General features: G+C 35.5%; 1 protein-coding gene across 1 annotated transcript; it reads left to right on the top strand.

The window, feature by feature from the left end:
* Positions 1-625: 625 nt before the first annotated feature.
* LOC142355699 (uncharacterized) lies at positions 626-19,773 on the top strand. The gene is made up of 3 exons (XM_075407778.1): positions 626-822; positions 4,117-4,577; positions 19,489-19,773. The coding sequence occupies exons 1-3, from the start codon at positions 636-638 to the stop codon at positions 19,690-19,692; spliced, it is 852 nt and encodes a 283-aa protein (XP_075263893.1). The 5' UTR covers positions 626-635; the 3' UTR covers positions 19,693-19,773.
* The last annotated feature ends 437 nt before the right edge of the window (positions 19,774-20,210 follow it).

A 20,210-nucleotide genomic window follows, 5' to 3' on the forward strand; every position in this document is an offset into this window, starting at 1 on the left:
AAAGATCTCAAAATAAAAACCCGGTTTTTATGCCCTCGAATTGCAGTAGAAAGTAAAAAAAATATATATTATTATGGTGAGCAAGTGCGAAATCATAAAATCTGTTGCGCAGAAAGATTTTGTGTAGCAGCTAATTGTCTTAGGATGACGAGGATTACAAGATAATTGATATTTTTTTCTATTTTTGTATGGCTTTTGAAACTGATAAGTGAACTTTCCTTATACAGTAACCATACAGCAACCGAATGAGGATTAAAATTATAGAAGCAAATTGCTTCCTAATTTCACTTATTAAATTTATAGACGGAACCCATGTTGATGTCCCTACGAAATTCGATATGTCCAGACCCAGATGAAAGCACGACCGGGATGCCGTGCGTTCAAGTTTACACAGTCTGGAAACACGGAAAAGCCCACGAAAATTCAAGACATAGGTACTTTCCATCTGGGACCTCAATCTGGGAAAACTTATTTCAATAATTAAGTCTTTGAATTTGAAACAAATTATTAGTGGGTGGTAATTCATAACATATATGTGTATCTCTTAACAGTTTCTAGTTCTTATTAACCCCATTCATTTAACCGCGCATGTTTAAACAATATATTTTTATACTCTTTAAGGTGGAACTGGACATATGAAGGAGCAGAGATCTAATTGCAGATCATCGTCATCAACAGCATCGTCATCGTCAATGCAGCAGCAGACAACTTCATTTACAAGGAGGGAATCACGTCATCAAAGTATCTACTCAACCGAGACTTGTTCTAATAAGTCGATCGCACTTTCAGAACACGCCCCAGAGACTACCACTATTAACAAAAGTGATGAGAAAGTTTACCAATTGTAAGATATGGAGTTTATTCCACACTACACCTTAACACTACTAAGCTTCTGATTTTTATTAAAATGCAACACACAAAGTTGTCATTAATGGACACGTTAAGATCTCTTTTGACATTAATTTAAGATCTCTTTTGACATTAATTTAAGATCTGTTCTCGGATCGAGAAATATTTCAAAAATTATGTAGGAAATGCGCTGAAATGAGCTGAATTGTGTCCAATTGCGCTGAAAATTTGTGCGCTGAAATTTCAGCGAATTTCTGACAAAGTTCTAGCGCATTTCAGCGCATTATTATGTAAGGTTTTTTCGCTGAATTTTTTTGGAAATTTAGCGCATTTCAGCGCATTTCTTACAAAGTTCTAGCGCCATTTCAGAGCATCATTATCTATTGTTTTGCGCTGAAGTTTGTACAACACATACTTATAGAGCCTAGAAACATCTTCCTATGTAGTTTCTCAAAACTCGGTTTGACTCAAATCAAAAACACACTGTTTAAGCTTACAAAATATCCGGACACTCAATAGTTATGCCAAGTAGAGGCCCAAAATCATAGCAAACAATGAAGTTCCCTCTATAAAATAGGAAATTTTACCGTTCAGAGAATTATTACAGAAGACCATGTATTCAAGAGAGATGAACTGAAGATATGTCAGTCAAATATCAACACCGGACACAAAAAATGAAAGTACTGGCTCACCGAAGAATTAGATTTTCATTTTTAAACCAGAGCCTGCGGGAAACATGTCAAAAGTTATTAAATGGGGAGCTCCTGCAGCAAAAATCAGATGATAAAATATCATTCCTTAAACCAAAAACAATTCTAAACCAATGACCCCTAAAAGTGTCAAATTGAACAAAACAGTACCCACAGCCATCAGGAAGAAAGAGAAGGCCGCTAAAATTCTACCATAGAATGATTTTTAAATAAGACATTAGAAAATGAAGACAAAAATTGATGAAGCGAGAACATGAAAGCCAGCGCAAAAACAATTGGTCATTTTAACTGTCTTTGTAAATTGTTCAGATTGTTCTGAAAGGAAATAGACACGTGATAGTAACAACCCTTTGATTCACTGGCTATAATTTGATAAAAACTTACAAAAGTTATTTTTATTCTTCTTCATCCGTCTACTGGGCTTCCACAATAGTTCATATTAGTTCACTGCAGTAAAGTTGATAGCTTGCCCTCAATTGATTTTTTTCCAAGCTCAACAGTCATTTGCTAGGCGCTGTTGGTTCTAATTATTTTTAGCTCATGTGTGAACCACAGTGCTAACAGTTTGTTTTATTTAGACAAGAAATTGAGTCGATCGTTACCCAAAATATACAAATTTGAAGCAGTTATCCTTGAGTTTCAGTTTTTTTTTATTAGCAGACTCCTTCTGATTAATCATTTTGATTCTTGTTCAGCTCTAAATTTTTCTAAGCGCTGTAAAAACATAAAATCGCGCAACTAATTCAATTTGTTTTTGCTTCCTCTGCTGATATTGCTTGTTATCTCTAACTCTGAAATTCGCTTCGTTTCTGAGTATCATAAACGTACCAAGAATGCTTTGATAAAGCATAAAACAGCCAAGTTAGAGAAATAAACCAAACAAACATTCAAAATGTCATTTTTCCTAATTTTCTCACCGTATAAAAAATATTTATTAAAACTATATTATAATTATTTTAAAACTGAAAAATTTAAATTTTTTCAAGTTTCTGAGGAATTGTCTAACTTCGCATTATGTGGGATAATACTTCTAATAGTCAGGGATCAAATTATTTTAGAAGAACAGCAAACTTTAAAGACCCGGTAGAGGCTAGGAATATTGATTTTTGTAGCACTGCAAGTTATATAGAAAATCAATCCTTATAAAATTTTCCTATACAAGGCTTAAGCAGATCAGTGGTAGAATTACTAGAGATTTTGGTAGAATTATTAGAGATTGCACAATTAAATTAAATAATTTTAAAAAAAAATATGGCTAGCCAGCATAGTTGATCTGCAAACTGTGAGCCTAAAGTTTGCGCTGAGTTATAGGCTGCAGAAATAGTACAATTCTTGATATTCAGAAGAGTAACTTTTGAGTAACTTTCAAATTGTTTTAATAAGTAAAGACCTCGTTGAAATTTAAATTGGTTTCATTTTTTGGAACAAAACAGACTAGCCCCTTACCAAATTGGGACGTACCATTCGTTCTAATTCATCTAGCATTTTCAACAAAGTGTTCCTCAGAACGTGTAATAATAGTCAAAAATTTGGAACAGAGGAGTTGTTCTGTATATTGCCTCAATTCCACAGTTTGGAGTATTGATTTTTCACGCGCGCTACTTTTCCTACGATCAGCAGATAATCAAGTAATTAATATTCGTTTAAATAGCTACTAATCCCACTTCCAAGACGCTTTGCAAAACACCAAAGCGAGTCAACAGTGCCGGAACATTTAAATAACATATTGCATAGGTAAACAATCTATATTTTCAAGTAATTTTTTTAAATGACATATTTGATTATTTAGTATAGTTCTATTTAAGAAAACAACCACATCGAATTAATTTTGTGGATAAAATTTCTATAGTGTAAGTTATAGATTTTATAAAATTTTTAATATTTAGATAAAACTGCTATAACAATTTTCACTTTTTCAGAGCCAAAAAAAACACCAACTTGTAAAGCTGGCAAAAAATCAACTCAGGCTAAAGTGTACTGGGCCTTCATTTGGTGAAGAATGAGTAAGTGTTTTTTTTTAATTCTTAAAGCCTCGCTATTTATAAAGTGATCAGTAATTGTTAATGTCTGAAAAAGACCTTTGTATGAAAAGTGATCACTAATTATTACTTTCTGGAAGGCTCTGTGAATAAAGAAGTGTTCAGCAATCATATTTCTTCCTCAGCTGTTTAAACTCAAATTACAGAAAAACTTCTTATTTGTATGTTTTGAGAAACGTATTTAGAACTAAAACACATTCCAGTCCGTTGTTTTTGTCCTGTTACACGGCCACAGCTAATATAGCGACAACTATATCTTTAGCCGAAATTCAGTAAGCGGCCGTTAAAACTAGCTTTCGAGATGGATTAGTGCCACCTTTGGCAAATCAACGCCAAATTGATAAATCTGATTAACCAAACACATGCTCACATGCTCAATTGTGGAATACGGTGACAACATTTGTGACCGTTTTCCACAAAATAAGCCAATTTGTAAAATTTGCGTTAATCTAGTTCAAGTTCCATTTGATAGGGGCGCTAGTCTGTAATGAAGTTAGTATAATTTCTCATCACTATAGCACTACCTTCACACGTTGCGTCAGAAACTCTAACATCAGCCACTATTACGCAATCATCTCCAGACGACGCACCCGAGAACGTTGAGCAAAATTCCGCCGAGAGACCTACAAACGTAACCGAAACATTGATTCCGCAATCAAGTGTGTACACAATTGCCAACAATAAAGAATCGAGCCGAAATCCGAGATGTTCGTCATTTTTATCCAAAGATACTTTTTTGCAGCGATATGCAACTTCACTAGCAGTCACAATGTTCATATGCTACAGCCCATTTTTCAACTGGAAGCTGATTTCGACTCTTGACGGACTGTATTTTGGGTCTGGTCAGGGCTATTTTCACTCCGAAAGTGTGAAATGGTTTCTACCCTACATATCGAGTGTGACGTTCTTCACTTTAAACCTGAATGCTGTTTTCAACCCTATCATTTTTATTCTTCTGAAACACAGGTCAAAAAATTGGGTGAGTATATACTTCTAATATTTTTTCAACTATCAATAACTTTAAATTTTAAATTCTTTTAAATTTTAGTTATTTTAACCTTCAAACTTAAAATTCGCTTAAAACTCAAATCTTACAACGTCAAACACCGTAACGTATAACCTTTCTTGATTTTTATTACATTAACTTTTAAAAGTTTTCTAACTATTTAATACGCTTAACTTTTCACTCTAACTTAAAATTTTACTCGAGCTCTTTAAACTTTCAATACTTTTAAGACCTCTATCTTTTATCTTTTAAAACATTTTAACAATTTTAACGATGAAAATTGACTTCAGATTGCTTTCAAGGCTTTTTGGATTGTGTAGCTTCAGAGAAGAAGCAGGAAAATTTTTAGTTGGCTGCGTTCTGTCGTCCTTTGTCTTGTTTTTTTTTGGGGGGGGGGGATCTTAAGTTGCAGAACGTTCCTGTTGAAATCAAACTCTAATGGATTTGAAACCGAGTTTTTTAGTTAAGGCTTTTGTGCTACACTGTACGCTCATTCGCGTTAACACACTATAGTCTCCAACCGAGATTATTTCAAGCTATTTAAGGAACAATTTGTTTATTAATGTTCAATTTTCAGCCTTTATTGTTTTCTTAATTTGCACCAAGCTAGGAAATCGTCCATTGTCGATATAGTATTTTTAGCAGCTTAATGCTAAAGAGAAAAGCTGAGAACAGTTTCATTTTCCCAGTGAACTATAATTTTGATGTCACAAGCACTGCTAAACAAATAATGCATGTTTTCTCGAACTGGTTGTTAATGGTTTGTTCAGTTAATGGTTGTTTAGTTAATGGTTGTTCAGTTAATGGTTGTTTAGTTAATGGTTTGTTTCAAATCAAAATGGATTTCAAACGGAGTTTCAGTTAACGCTTTTGTGTCTAATACGAAAAGCATCTTTGCATTTTTGCCTGATACAAAAATTGGGTCGCCATAGTAATTGATAAAGTGGGAAATATTTGCTTAGATATGGCAAAGCTATCGAGGTGAAAATGAAAATTAAAGTGCTTATTTCTTCGACGGAAATTGTTTTGGGTTTTTCCCACTCAACTCGACAAAAAATGCTGAAAGAAACTGTGTACATGCCATAACAGCATTGACGTTATGAAGCGATAGTAGAGTTTTTGTCTTAGCTCTATTTAGTTAAAATTAAAAAGTTATAAGAGGCTTAAAATCGATTAATTACATTTTAGTGATACCAGTGAATGCAAAATTTTGACGTTAATTAATTCATCTTGTTTTTCAAAGAGAAATAAAAAAAACGACGTTTTGAAAATGGCCTTATAGTTTTTTTTGAATTTTCTCAAGGTATAACAAAAAAGCAAAACAATGCAGCCAATTATGGACCTGTACCGATTAATCGTAGTGATCAGTTGAATATAAAACAAAAAACGCGTTAGATGCATAATTGATGTTTGAATTAATGACAAAATTGAAGGAACTTAAACTGAACTGATGAAGAAGACATGTGATTTTTCCGAAACTAATTTTACATTTAAAACCTTTTTTAAACGAAGTGACATCAATGTGAAGAAAATTCAATTTGTTTTCTCAATTTTATCTATAATTGAAATATTGCATATATATATATATCATAAAAAAGGAACTATGCAGCTCTGAAAGTTGCCATTTGGCTGACAAATTGGTTGATTAAAAATAGGAAGAACGTATCAATCATTACGGGAAAAGTTACTTAGAAAAAAATCAACAAATTTTTTAGATACAAATACAAATTTTATATATATATATATATATATATATATATATATATATATATATATATATACATATACTGTTGACCAACTTGCTTATAAGATCGATTTGACAATAGTAAATTCAAAAACTTTGGTTTCAACGGTAAATTAGCATGGAAACATATGGGCTAAAGTTAGAAATCAAATCATGCAAAAGTCAAATTAAGAAACTTGCGAAATATTGAAGCTTGAGCTTTAACACTCCGCGAGGAGAGGAGGGAGCGCTTTAAAATTAGGGCTAAACTTGAATACTCTGGTACTAATTTAAAACTAATATAAAACATATTGAGTTTGTGACTTGTAATCTCTTTCGAAGTTGTTAATCTTCTCTTTGCATTGTAAGCTGCATTGTATGATAGGCAATCTTGTGAGCTGCTGGTTACTTGATTTGGAATGGACTGGTTTGATCTATTTGGCTTCTGATTTTGTTCTGAGTTGCAATTCGCTATCTCGCGGTGGCGTGACATCTAAAAGCTAATTGGAATTTTTGACAAAATTCACAATCCTCCCACACAACGAGAGAAAAGGGTTAATAAAATTATTGAATGTTGAATGACTGGTTTCCAGGAGATGAGTAAGTAAACAATTTGGTGATAATTCTAATATAGTTTTAAATCAATTTGGGTTTGTTGCTGTGCTCCTTGTGATGTCCGCTTCTTCTTCATTTATGACTCGTGACAATTTTACTTCAGGGCGCGTTAATGTACCTGTTGCTGTGTGAATGTCAAATGATCTTGGTATTTCGTGGGCTCCATAATGACATTTGGTTATCCGTCCAAGGGGCTAAATACCTCTTGGGGTAAATTCGTTCAGAATCCAGACTAAATCGCCCACTCTGATTTGTTTTGACTGCTCTCACCATTTTGCTCTGCTTATTAGGTCTGAAGTATACTCTCTTTGAAGTCTTTTCCAGAAGTGGTCCAAAAGCGTTTGTGTATAGTTGAAATCTTTCTTCCTAAAAGTTTTCAGTTTTGATGTTAGAGGGGCTAGGGCTAGATGTGGTCGTCGAAGAATGAAGTGGTTCGGTGCCAGGGCTTCTTCGTCGTTGTTATCAGAAGAAACGTAAGTTATGGGGCGGGAGTTTAGGATGCCTTCCGTTTCTGTCACAATTGTTTGGAAAGTCTCTGCTTTCAGTTGCTGACTTCCTAAGATTATGAGAAGAGTTTTCTTCGCTGTTTGATTTATTCTTTCCCATATACCTCCGAAGTGTGGAGCAATTGGTGGATTCATTTTCCAAACTATGCTCTGCTGCGATAATTGTTGAGCAATATAGGAGTTGTCAATGCTGATATTATCCAAATTCATAACCTTTTTCGATGCTGTAAAATTTGTTCCGTTGTCGGAGATTATTATCTCTGGGTATCCTCTCCTTGAAACAAAACGTCCTATTGCAAGTAAACAACTGTCGGTGTCAAGTAAACAACTGTCGGTGTCTAGACTATGGCAAATTTCCAAGTGCACTGCACGGGTTACTAAACACGTGAAAATGCAGATGTACTGTTTTTGAAGCTTGCGAGTATTATCCTCAATGTAGAAAGGTGCAAAGTAATCTAATCCTACATTTACGAATGGGTATTGTTTTTCGGCATCAGCAAAGCGAAAGTGCGGAAGATCAGACATCATTGGTGTAATATTCTGAGCTCTCCATCGGCGGCATGTGAAACATGTCCGGCTGTGTCTTCTTAGGAACCTTCGAAGTCCAATGATTAAAAATGTCTGTTGTAGGTGCGCTCTGACAAACTCCGTTCCCATGTGTTGACAGCTGTTAGTGTGAGCGTCTTGAACAATTAACTGAGTGACATGGTCTTTGATGTCTAGTATTATGGGGTGTTTTTGATTCCAAGGTATTGGCGCATGTCTCAGCCTTCCTTTGGCACGCAAAACTCCATTTTCACCCAAAATTGGATTGAATTGAAGAACTGCATCCCTTCGTTCCAGTTGTTGTCCAGTTTGTATTCTAATAATTGCTTTTCTAAAAGTGTTTTGTTGTGAAATCTTTATCAGGTAATTTTGGGCTTCATTCTGACTGTTTAGTGTATCTCTTTTCCGCAAAATGTTTGTTGCTTTGTACACGGTTGTTGTCCTTCTGTGCAATCGTTTCCAAATTGAAAATTTTGATGGTTCTATGACAGGGTCCATACATTTAGGTAATACTAAATTTGTCGTTGTTAAAAATTTTGTTTGATCGAAGTTCCCGTTTTCAGGGTCTTGAAAAAGAAATTTTGGCCCTTGTAGCCACTTCTCTTCAAGCTCTGATGGTTTCAAACCTCTGGTACCATGGTCGGCAGGGTTGAGTTTTCCGGGTATATGTTTCCATTCCTGTGCTTTAGAATGTTCCAAAATTTTGTTGACAAGGTTAGCTACGAAAATTTTTGCCGTTTGTCTGAGTTTATCCATCCTAATGTTGCAGTACTATCCGTCCAGAAATGAACTGAGGAAAAATTTAATGTCATTTCTGTGACTACAAAACTAGCTAGTTCTGCTCCCATTGTGGCTGCCTCTAATTCAAGTTTAGGTATACTTGTGTGCTTTATGGGGGCTACTCGGGATTTGCTAATGACATAGTTCACAATGACATTCCCTTCAGTAGTTGTAGATCTCATATAAATAACCACTGAAGTTGCTTTATTTGATGCATCTGTGAAGACATGAAGTTGTTGACTGGTCGTTGGTCCTGTTACAAGGCATCTTTTTGTTGTAATATCTGGCATGCTGTTGAATTCGTTAATCCATTTCTTCAGGTCAATATGAAATTCGGCTGGTACTTGTTCGTCCCATTTCTTGCTTTGTTTTATGACTGCTTGAAGAAGGCTTCGAATTCGTATCGCAAATGGCGTTATCATCCCCAAGGGGGTCGAAAAGCGAAGCTGCCATTGACAACAGTTCTCTTCGTTGTAAACGTTCAATTTTGATGTCTAAATTGGGTTTCCAAATATGAAGGTGTAGTTTTTGACATCCCAGATCTGTCCCAGAAATCATTGCGTTAATGCTGTATCTCCTTCAGTGTCGTCAATTAAAGAAAAACTCGAATCGTTGCTGAAGAATTTCGTTAAGTTGAATCCTCCTTTTTTAAGTGTTTCTTTGATGCATGTTGTCTGTTCAATTGCTTCGTCTGTTGTCTCGAAACTCTGTAAAAAGTCGTCCATGTAAAAATTATTCGTTATTGATTGACTGGCTTCAGGTGATAAGTGGTGATTATCGATAGCACATTTTTGAAGTACATAGATAGCACAAGAGGGCGAACAGGTTGCACCAAATATGAGTCGCTTGTATTTGTATATTGTTTCGGTGTTGTTTTTGTACCATAGAGACCTTAATGCGTCTTGATCTTCTTTCCTTACTGCTATCTGCATAAACATGGCTTCTATATCTCCGGTAACTGCTATGGCAAACTGTCGAAAGCGTAGCAGGAGTCCAACTAAACTGCAGAGAAGATCTGGTCCAGTTAGAAGCGCTTTATTCAGTGAATGTCCTTTATAAATAGATGCTGCGTTTGTTACACGACGAATCTTTTTCTTCTCCATGTGCTGTACTGGATGATGAGGAAGATACCATAATTGGCTGCAAGTTGGGGAAGGTTCGCGGTCCGTCTCCTCAACGCAACCTTTTACAATATCGTTCTGAATTAAGCTGCTGTAGGTGTCGGCTAACTGTTTGTCTTCATTGAGGCGCTTTTCCAATGATCGTAATTGGGCTTTTGCTAGAAAGTAACTTTTAGGTAATTGTATGTTTTGTTTCCAGGGTAGTCCAATCTCATACCTCTCTCCGTTATGTTTTACTGTATCCTCGAAAATTTGTAGGGCTTTCTTGTCTTCTTGGTTTACTGTATTAGGTGAAGCCTTTGTTGTTCTTGTTCCTTACAGGTCCAAAATAATTGTAGCATGTCTTCGTCCAAAATTGTCTCTTCTGACTTAACCCTATTGAACAAGGTTATATTACGATTGCATTGGTTCTTCTCTGTAATTTGTCTATACTTGTTTGGGACTGGTCCTGTTATTGTCCATCCTAATTGTGTGAGAACTCCATGCGGTGTTCCCGGTGGTCCGATTGTGTACTTGACATCTAAAAGCTAATTGGAATTTTTGACAAAATTCACAATCCTCCCACACAACGAGAGAAAAGGGTTAATAAAATTATTGAATGTTGAATGACTGGTTTCCAGGAGATGAGTAAGTAAACAATTTGGTGATAATTCTAATATAGTTTTAAATCAATTTGGGTTTGTTGCTGTGCTCCTTGTGATGTGGGTCCATACATTTAGGTAATACTAAATTTGTCGTTGTTAAAAATTTTGTTTGATCAAAGTTCCCATTTTCAGGGTCTTGAAAAAGAAATTTTGGCCCTTGTAGCCACTTCTCTTCAAGCTCTGATGGTTTCAAACCTCTGGTACCATGGTCGGCAGGGTTGAGTTTTCCGGGTATATGTTTCCATTCCTGTGCTTTAGAATGTTCCAAAATTTTGTTGACAAGGTTAGCTACGAAAATTTTTGCCGTTTGTCTGAGTTTATCCATCCTAATGTTGCAGTACTATCCGTCCAGAAATGAACTGAGGAAAAATTTAATGTCATTTCTGTGACTACAAAACTAGCTAGTTCTGCTCCCATTGTGGCTGCCTCTAATTCAAGTTTAGGTATACTTGTGTGCTTTATGGGGGCTACTCGGGATTTGCTAATGACATAGTTCACAATGACATTCCCTTCAGTAGTTGTAGATCTCATATAAATAACCACTGAAGTTGCTTTATTTGATGCATCTATGAAGACATGAAGTTGTTGACTGGTCGTTGGTCCTGTTACAAGGCATCTTTTTGTTGTAATATCTGGCATGCTGTTGAATTCGTTAATCCATTTCTTCAGGTCAATATGAAATTCGGCTGGTACTTGTTCGTCCCATTTCTTGCTTTGTTTTATGACTGCTTGAAGAAGGCTTCGAATTCGTATCGCAAATGGCGTTATCATCCCCAGGGGGGTCGAAAAGCGAAGCTGCCATTGACAACAGTTCTCTTCGTTGTAAACGTTCAATTTTGATGTCTAAATTGGGTTTCCAAATATGAAGGTGTAGTTTTTGACATCCCAGATCTGTCCCAGAAATCATTGCGTTAATGCTGTATCTCCTTCAGTGTCGTCAATTAAAGAAAAACTCGAATCGTTGCTGAAGAATTTCGTTAAGTTGAATCCTCCTTTTTTAAGTGTTTCTTTGATGCATGTTGTCTGTTCAATTGCTTCGTCTGTTGTCTCGAAACTCTGTAAAAAGTCGTCCATGTAAAAATTATTCGTTATTGATTGACTGGCTTCAGGTGATAAGTGGTGATTATCGATAGCTCATTTTTGAAGTACATAGATAGCACAAGAGGGCGAACAGGTTGCACCAAATATGAGTCGCTTGTATTTGTATATTGTTTCGGTGTTGTTTTTGTACCATAGAAACCTTAATGCGTCTTGATCTTCTTTCCTTACTGCTATCTGCATAAACATGGCTTCTATATCTCCGGTAACTGCTATGGCAAACTGTCGAAAGCGTAGTAGGAGTCCAACTAAACTGCAGAGAAGATCTGGTCCAGTTAGAAGCGCTTTATTCAGTGAATGTCCTTTATAAATAGATGCTGCCTTTGTTACACGACGAATCTTTTTCTTCTCCATGTGCTGTACTGGATGATGAGGAAGATACCATAATTGGCTGCAAGTTGGGGAAGGCTCGCGGTCCGTCTTCTCAACGCAACCTTTTACAATATCGTTCTGAATTAAGCTGCTGTAGGTGTCGGCTAACTGTTTGTCTTCATTGAGGCGCTTTTCCAATGATCGTAATTGGGCTTTTGCTAGAAAGTAACTGTTAGGTAATTGTATGTTTTGTTTCCAGGGTAGTCCAATCTCATACCTCTCTCCGTTATGTTTTACTGTATCCTCGAAAATTTGTAGGGCTTTCTTGTCTTCTTGGTTTACTGTATTAGGTGAAGCCTTTGTTGTTCTTGTTCCTTACAGGTCCAAAATAATTGTAGCATGTCTTCGTCCAAAATTGTCTCTTCTGACTTAACCCTATTGAACAAGGTTATATAACGATTGCATTGGTTCTTCTCTGTAATTTGTCTATACTTGTTTGGGACTGGTCCTGTTATTGTCCATCCTAATTGTGTGAGAACTCCATGCGGTGTTCCCGGTGGTCCGATTGTGTACTTGAGTGGAAATGTTGCTGAAAAAGCATCGGCTCCTATCAGAATACCTTTTTTGTTGTCTCTGATTTGAGGAAAATTGATATCGCTTAAATGACCGAAGTCCTTACAAACGCTGATGAGCGTCTGAATTGGCACCGTCGGCATTTGAAAGTCTTTGGTAGAAGTCGCAATGACTGGTAAGTTAATGATAGGTCTACTGCTGTCAATGGCTCCAATCCCGAGAAAAATTTCTGTTGTTTCAATCGTGTGTTCTTGGTATAGTGATGCTACGGGTATTGTAACACATTTCCTATCACGAATTCCTAAAGCATCTGCTATTGTCTTGGTAATTTGCGTTTTGTCACTTCCACTGTCAAGGAGAGCGTAAGTTTCAATGGAGACCGTCTCCGAAAACACTGTTACCGGTATTGCTTGGAGCTGAACATGTGGTCAGATCCAAGTGCTCGGCTGGTTATTACTGCAAGTGTAGTTCTGGTGTCGGTTGTTGCTGCCTGAGAAGCTTTGCGAATTTTGGTTTGTTGAGTGCTGATATTGTTGATTAAAGTTTCCTGATGTTGGCTGCTGTTGTTGAACATTGGGCGTATTGGGCACTTGATGTGATTGCCCTTAATAGAAGTTCCGGTTATGTCTGTTGTAGCTGTTACTATTGTTGTAGTTACCATTTGTGCTATTTTTGCTGTTGATGATGATGCTGCTGTTGTTGTTGTAGTTGTTGTTGTTGCTGCTGTTGTATCGGCTTCTGCTGCGTTGCCGGTTGTAACCACTGTTACCATTTTGTCTAGTTTCGTGATTGCAGTTGGGGTTACTGCTGCTCAAATTTTTGTTCCACGAAGAACTGTTGTTTGTGAAATTGAACTGGTTTCTGTTCAAGTTATCTCCATTGTGTCGATATTTAGATGTTGATTGGTTTTGTCCTTGATTACTAGGCTGTGTTGTGTTGAAATTGTTACGGTGTATTGTTGAGTGATGAAAACCGTTACAATTGTCTACCTGGCATCTGTATTTGCTGTTGCATTGTCCTTTTAGATGTTCAGTAAGGCAATTTGGGCATAAGTGCAGTTGTCGCACTGTCTGCTGTCTGTCGTACACGTTTTCACTGAAAATTTTTTGACATTTTCCTAAATTGTGGCTTTGTGAACAAAGCGGGCAATTCTTTCTGGCGTTGATCCTTTGTTCAGATTTTCCACGTTGGTGTGTTTTCTCATAAAATGAATTTCTGTTGTGAGTGTGTCGCATATCTTCCGCACGCTTCGGCATACTTGTCTATTCAATCTTTGAAATGAATCAAATTTGGGTTAACAAGTTCTTTGCGGATGACATTTTTGTTCCACTTTATTATCATTGCAGGAAATAGTTTTTCTTTGGCTACTCTGAGAACGGCGGATGATTGCAGGTCCGGCGTAAACTCGTGAAGAAGAAAACTTTGTACTAATTGTCTGAGAAACGCTGCAAATGAAATGAAGCTGTCTGGGTTGTCTGTCGAAGGCTTGGGCCAGCGTTCCAGTTTGTCAAGATATGCTGCAATAACAGTTTGTGGTCTTCCAAATCTTCTCTTGAGTTCAGTTATTGCATCGTGGTAAAATTCTCCATTATATGAGTATCCAAAAACGCTTTCCTTTGCGCGATCTGTGAGAGCATTTTGGAGATAGGTGATTTTCTGTGCGTCCGAAAGAGACACGTTATCATGTATTGTTGATTTGAAATAACAATACCACTCGTGCCATTTGAGGGGGTCTCCGTTGTATGTCTTCAGTTGTGTCTTTGGCAAACTGATGTTTATGTGCGGGTTTGTCTGATTTGGTGTAAATTGCAGATTGCGAAAATGTTCGTTGGTTGAATTGGTTGTGTGATTTTCATGTAGTTGTGTAGCAGATTCGAAGTGAACTGTGGGTTGTCTGACATTGGAGCTGTCTTCGTATCTCTCCATACTGTTCTCTCTGATTTTGTGTATTGCATGAGACTGGTTGCGGCAAGACCTTGTCTGTATTTCCGTGTCAGATGTATCTGCTGATACTGTTGGACGGCTGTAGGTTGTCTGTGTTAACATGGTATTCTCATTGCAACGAGGTTGATTCCGATTCTCGGGTGAGAAAATGTTTCTATCCTTTGTTTGTTTTTGTTTATTCGAAGCAAGAGTTCGTGAATTTGTTAGGCAACTTTCCTGTTGTGTTGATTGTTGGTGAGCTGTGCTTCTTCCAATAATTTGTAGTTTGGATGCTTGGTTCTTTGAGGAAACTTTTGCACGCGAATCGTTTCGTTGGTTTGTCTCTTCATCGCTGTCACTGTCACTGTCGTCACAGCTGTCCTCTGAGGGACAATTGCTAACACCATTTTGTGCTATGCATAGTTTTGAATTTCTGAGTTGTTTATCTGGAAGCTGATGGCTTTTAAATATTGCTGAGTGATTTACTATTGATGTTGTTTGGGGGTCCTGGTTGTTTTTGTTGGATTTCACAAACGGAAATGGTTCGGCAAATTGATTATGCCAATTTGTTCCAATGCACTCGTTATGTTGATTGCTCTGGGATCCCTTGGAAAGTTCAGGTTGTCGTTCGTTTTCTTCGTTTGAATCTTTAGGTTCACTATTGGAGGTCTGTTCAACAAATGTTCGAGAAGACCCCAACTGTTCCGGTCCCGATCTATTCGTTGATTACTAATTCCTATGCTGTTGTTTGCTGTGTTTTCTACAGTTTCTCCAATGATACGTTTGCAGGATTTATTCGACACAACTGTATCTCTGCCGTTTTTTCGATGACTGTCAGGTGAAGAAATGTCGGTGTCATTTCGAAAATTCAGTGATTGATATCTATCAACGCTGAGTCCGATTTCATTTGAGACAGAACAACTGGTATTGTTTCTTTCGGTCAGTGTCGGGCATCAGTCTTGTGGCTGTGATATAGAGATTGCGTTGCGCAGACTTCTATCTGATGATGATTTTCTCGAGTTGTTAGATGAATTATGTCTGTTGCGTAAGTTGTACCTCCGTGTGATTTTGGGCTGCATTTTCTTTGTGCCTGGTGTATCTGTTTGATATAATTTCAATGAAGGCGCATACATTGTTGTTTTTGTAATAGGATTCTCTCCTGAAGCCGCAACTGTGTTCATCTTTGATTTAGACAAACCTTTTTTAATTTTCTTCAATTTCAGCATTGTTGTTGTGCGTTCGGCAAGTGTGATATTCTCGTTAGTTTTAAGGGTAAACTCGGAGATATTATCCAATAGCTTGTCCAAGCATGCTTTATGTTCCAACAGTGTGTCATACGTGAGTTGAAGAACGTCAACGTCATCGGTCAGATACTGTTCCTCAAGAAAGTTAACTGCTGAGCCCCACTCAACTTCACGTCTCATGATTTGTCGGATCAACGTCTCTTTCCTTTTATTTGTTTTTGGTGCCATATGTTTCGGTCTAATTGCTGTTTGGAATTTTTTGGGTTATTCTTGCTTACTGCTTAATTAGTTTGCAATTTTGAACAGTTTCAGTTTCTATGCAAATTTAAACAGCACTATCAATGAGAGCCCCTGTATTGTTGCGCGCAAGAGTATTCAGTGTTACTTGAGGTTGGTAAAGAAGCTGCTCTTTCTACTTCCGTTGTCTGTTTTTTGTTTAGTATTCTCCAATCTGTATGCAGCGTAAGGGTTGTGAGTTCTTTTAATTGTCAGCCTATTTGCTGATAAACGATTATTTTTACTTTTTTCGAAAGAAAATTTCTTTGTTATGGTGATATGTTAAAAGAGCAAAATTTATCTCAGACCCGAGTGTGCTTTTATATTGTTGTGATATTAATGAAGGTATGGTCTGAGTTTCTTTTATCCTAAACTTGGTTGGGTCTGTTGGACTTTGCAGATGGTCAGAGACCGTCAATTTTTTTAAGGAACATTAATGTCAAAAGAAATTATTTTTACCGACTTTTGATACGTGGGATTACTACTTGACGTTTAAATCTTCTCTGCAACGAACAACCTAAATCCGAAGCTTTGTCTACTGTTTAACGTGCCCTCTGAAGTAGAAAGTGTTTGACTGTAATTGCCGTGTTCTTTCTTGCTTTACATTTTGAAGAGATTGAAAATTCCAAAACTTCGATATCTATCTACGATAAAAAACAAAATTTATTGTGTTGTTATTTTCTTTATGTGTGTGTATGTGATTGAACACTATCTACTTCAAAGCAAAGAACGATATATACGCATCTACAGCTATTAAACGGCTTTCTAAAAAAAGGCAGTGGTTTTTTTTGCAATAAGTTGTGATGCTGTTTAGGCCTATTTGCACAATAAAACTTTTTCAATGATAACAAAGACGCGTGGACAAAGTCTTTTTGTTTATAATTTTGATATTAGGTATATAAATATATATAGGTAAGATAGGCTTATATAGATATAGGTTACTTCGGATTGAGACCCTTTTACTTTTGTTACTTAGTTCTTTGTTAGAAAGATAGAACTATAAAAAATTAGTTGCTGGCAAACAATGCTTGACTTGTCATATTCCGAAACTATTTTCCTTCTCTTTTGGAATTTGAATTTGATTACGCCATTTCTGCATTTTTCTGTTCTCCTTCTTTTTTGTGAGTTTTGAATTTTTCCTCTCTCTTTTTTCGTATTCGTTGACGGGCTGTAGTTGCAGTTCTAAATTGTTCTAAAATAAAGAAAACATTGAGTTATGTGAATACAGAAATTCGGGATTCAAAAGAATTCAAAGGTACTCCCTGTCTTTACGTCAATTTTTTTTAATGTCTTTACAATTTTATTTTTATCTCAGAAGATTTAGTTGCAGTTCGTTGTTTCGGGGTCACCAATGTTGACCAACTTGCTTATAAGATCGATTTGACAATAGTAAATTCACAAACTTTGGTTTCAGCGGTAAGTTAGCATGGAAACATATGGGCTAAAGTTAGAAATCAAATCTTGCAAAAGTCAAATTAGGAAACTTGCGAAATATTGAAGCTTGAGCTTCAACATATACATATATATATATATATATATATATATATATATATATATATGTATATATATATATATATATATATATATATATAATATATAAATATAAATATTAAAATATGTAGATATTATTTTAAATTGATTTAGAAAAAGTGTTATCCGTTACGCTATAGCTGTTTTTCAGACACATATATTGGAAAAAAATTCTTTTTGAGTTTTAAGCTTTGTTATCTTGAGAACTTTGAGCTATTAATTTAAAAATTAAAATTGGGGTAAAATTAATGAGGTGTAAAAAAGTATTATCATACCTCATTCATTTCACTGCGATTTTAATCCCTATTAAATAGACTAAATAGAATTTATCATGAGCTAATTATCTTCAATTATAGGAGGCGGCAAACAGTTAAAGTTTGATTAAGTTCATTTTAGTGACAACAGTGAATGCAAGATTTTGATTTTTAATTAGGTCATATTGTTTTCCAAAAAGAAATAAAATAAACCAAAAATTTGGAAATTTCAATATAGTTTTCTGACTTTCCTCAAATTATAAAAAATATTTAAGCAGATTACAGATCTGTACATATTATTCGTAGTGATCACTTGAATATGAAACAAAAAAATATCGTTAGAAGCATATTGCATGTTTGAATTAATTAAAAAAATTAATTACTTAATTTTGTTTAAAAAAAAGTAATATCGGTTGCGTGCCAAATAGCTCTTTTTGAGATTCAAACACTAGAAAGAGTTTAAACTGAAACTGATGCAGAAGTCATGTGAAGTTTCTGAAAAAATAATTTACACTCAAAAATTTTTTCATTAAAACGAAGTTACATCAATGTGACAAAATTTCAATTGTTTTTCTCTATTACGTCTACAATATGATTATATATATATATATATATATATATATATATATATATATATATATAAATAAAAGGAGAACGTGTCAATTATTACGGTAGAAGTTACTTAGAAAAAACCCACAAATATTTTGTAGACATAAATGCATTATATATATATATATATATATATATATATATATATATATATATATATATGTATATATATAATGCATTATATATATATATATATATATATATATATATATATATATATATATGTGTGTATATATATATATTATTTTAAATTTATCAATAAAAAAGTAATATCGGAGGCGTGCCAAATAGGTGTTTTTCAGATTCATACACTTGCTTTTAAATATTGAGTTTTAAGCTTTATTATGCTGAGAGCTATGAGTCAATAATTTTACAGAATATAAGAGATGATATTAATGAGGTGTGTAGATTATAATCATACATCATTCGTTTCACCCCTATTTTAATCTCTATTGATTAGACTAAATGGGATTGATTGAGAGCTAGTTATCCTCAATTATAGGTGGCTTAAAATCGGGGTGAATCAATGTAGGTGTTAATTTATTGTAGGGTTAAATGATATAGGGGTTAGAAAAGTCGCGGTTAAAAGGTACTGGGTTGAAAGAGTGGGGGTAAAAATACAGGACAGCGTTTTGACAAAAAAAAACTTAGCAAAAACTTCTCAAAGACTCTTTGGTATCTAAATTAGGTCGCAAAGTAATCGGTAACAAGATTTGCTAAATCAATATTTATTCTGATTGAGATTGTTCCTGCTTAAACATTCCTCGCAAATCAGCTACTTTGTTTATGTAGTTAATTATTTACTGTTACCTCGGATCATTGTAACGAACCTCGGATAACATCGACAAAATTTTGTCAATTAAAGTTAGATTGTTATGTTTTTTGCACGGATAGTAGTAACGGATTAAAACAATTTCGAGGCAACTGGGTAAAATTTTAATAATTTTCTCCACCGTTTACAACCCAAAAGTCAGATCATTAGCCAGCTTATTTCTGATCACGGCTGGTTTTGTCTGGGTAGTTTCTGATCATAGCTGTTGTTTATTTGGACGGGTCGGATCATTAACGGACCCTTCAACCTGCGTTCCACTGATATGGGCAAGAAATAATTAGTAAAATTTATTTTACAGAAGAAAAACAAGATGGATAGTGCTGCAATTGAGATGAGGGGGAAGCTCAGCTCCATTTCGTTTGATCACACCCGAACACTGACCATGTCCAGTCATAATCTGACAACTGTACATGGATCTATTTACGTATCGACTAATCCGCAAAATAATTCTGTAAATGCAGATCTACCGCATTATGAAACTTCTCAACGAACAATTGTCTAAATGTTCTGACTTTTGTTGAATCTTTTGAATACTGACGATAGACCTGTTCTTCCCATACTAGATCTAGTCTGTAGACCTCGTCTGCCCCCCCCCCCCCCTGTATCGGTGGATTAATTCCATACCCTCTAACCCTCTAACAATAACGGGCACTTTTACACACAGTGACGTGTGCTGTTATAACAGCGCATTATGTGGAGGAGGGGGAGGGAAGTGAGAGGGTATAAAAACTGGCAAATAATGTGCGGCATCAAATGGTAATCGAACAATTATTTTGAAAAAGAGACTTGACAAATATTCGCTTTGATGGATTGATATTGGGAAGAACTACCAGCAATATTTTTCATTGCAATCCGTATCATAAACTTTTATAGTCAAAAAATTTTCCTCAGAAATTAATTTTAGATTTCAGTTCCTATCAATGAATTTAGATTGATATCATTAATTGGTGTTATAATAATTTGTAGTGCTATTATCCGTTTTCAAATTGCGATTTAATAAAAATTTATTTTGTGAAAAGA

Source organism: Convolutriloba macropyga, unplaced genomic scaffold, assembly GCF_964194025.1.
Source record: "Convolutriloba macropyga unplaced genomic scaffold, txConMacr16.3 SCAFFOLD_3226, whole genome shotgun sequence".
Taxonomy (NCBI): Eukaryota; Metazoa; Xenacoelomorpha; order Acoela; family Convolutidae; genus Convolutriloba; species Convolutriloba macropyga.

Coding starts and splice junctions, on each gene's coding strand:
- LOC142355699 (XM_075407778.1), top strand. CDS start 636: ATGAAGGAGCAGAGATCTAATTGCAGATCATCGTCATCAACAGCATCG. Junction 823..4,116: donor GACTACCACTATTAACAAAA/GTGATGAGAAAG, acceptor TCATCACTATAG/CACTACCTTCACACGTTGCG. Junction 4,578..19,488: donor AACACAGGTCAAAAAATTGG/GTGAGTATATAC, acceptor TTTATTTTACAG/AAGAAAAACAAGATGGATAG.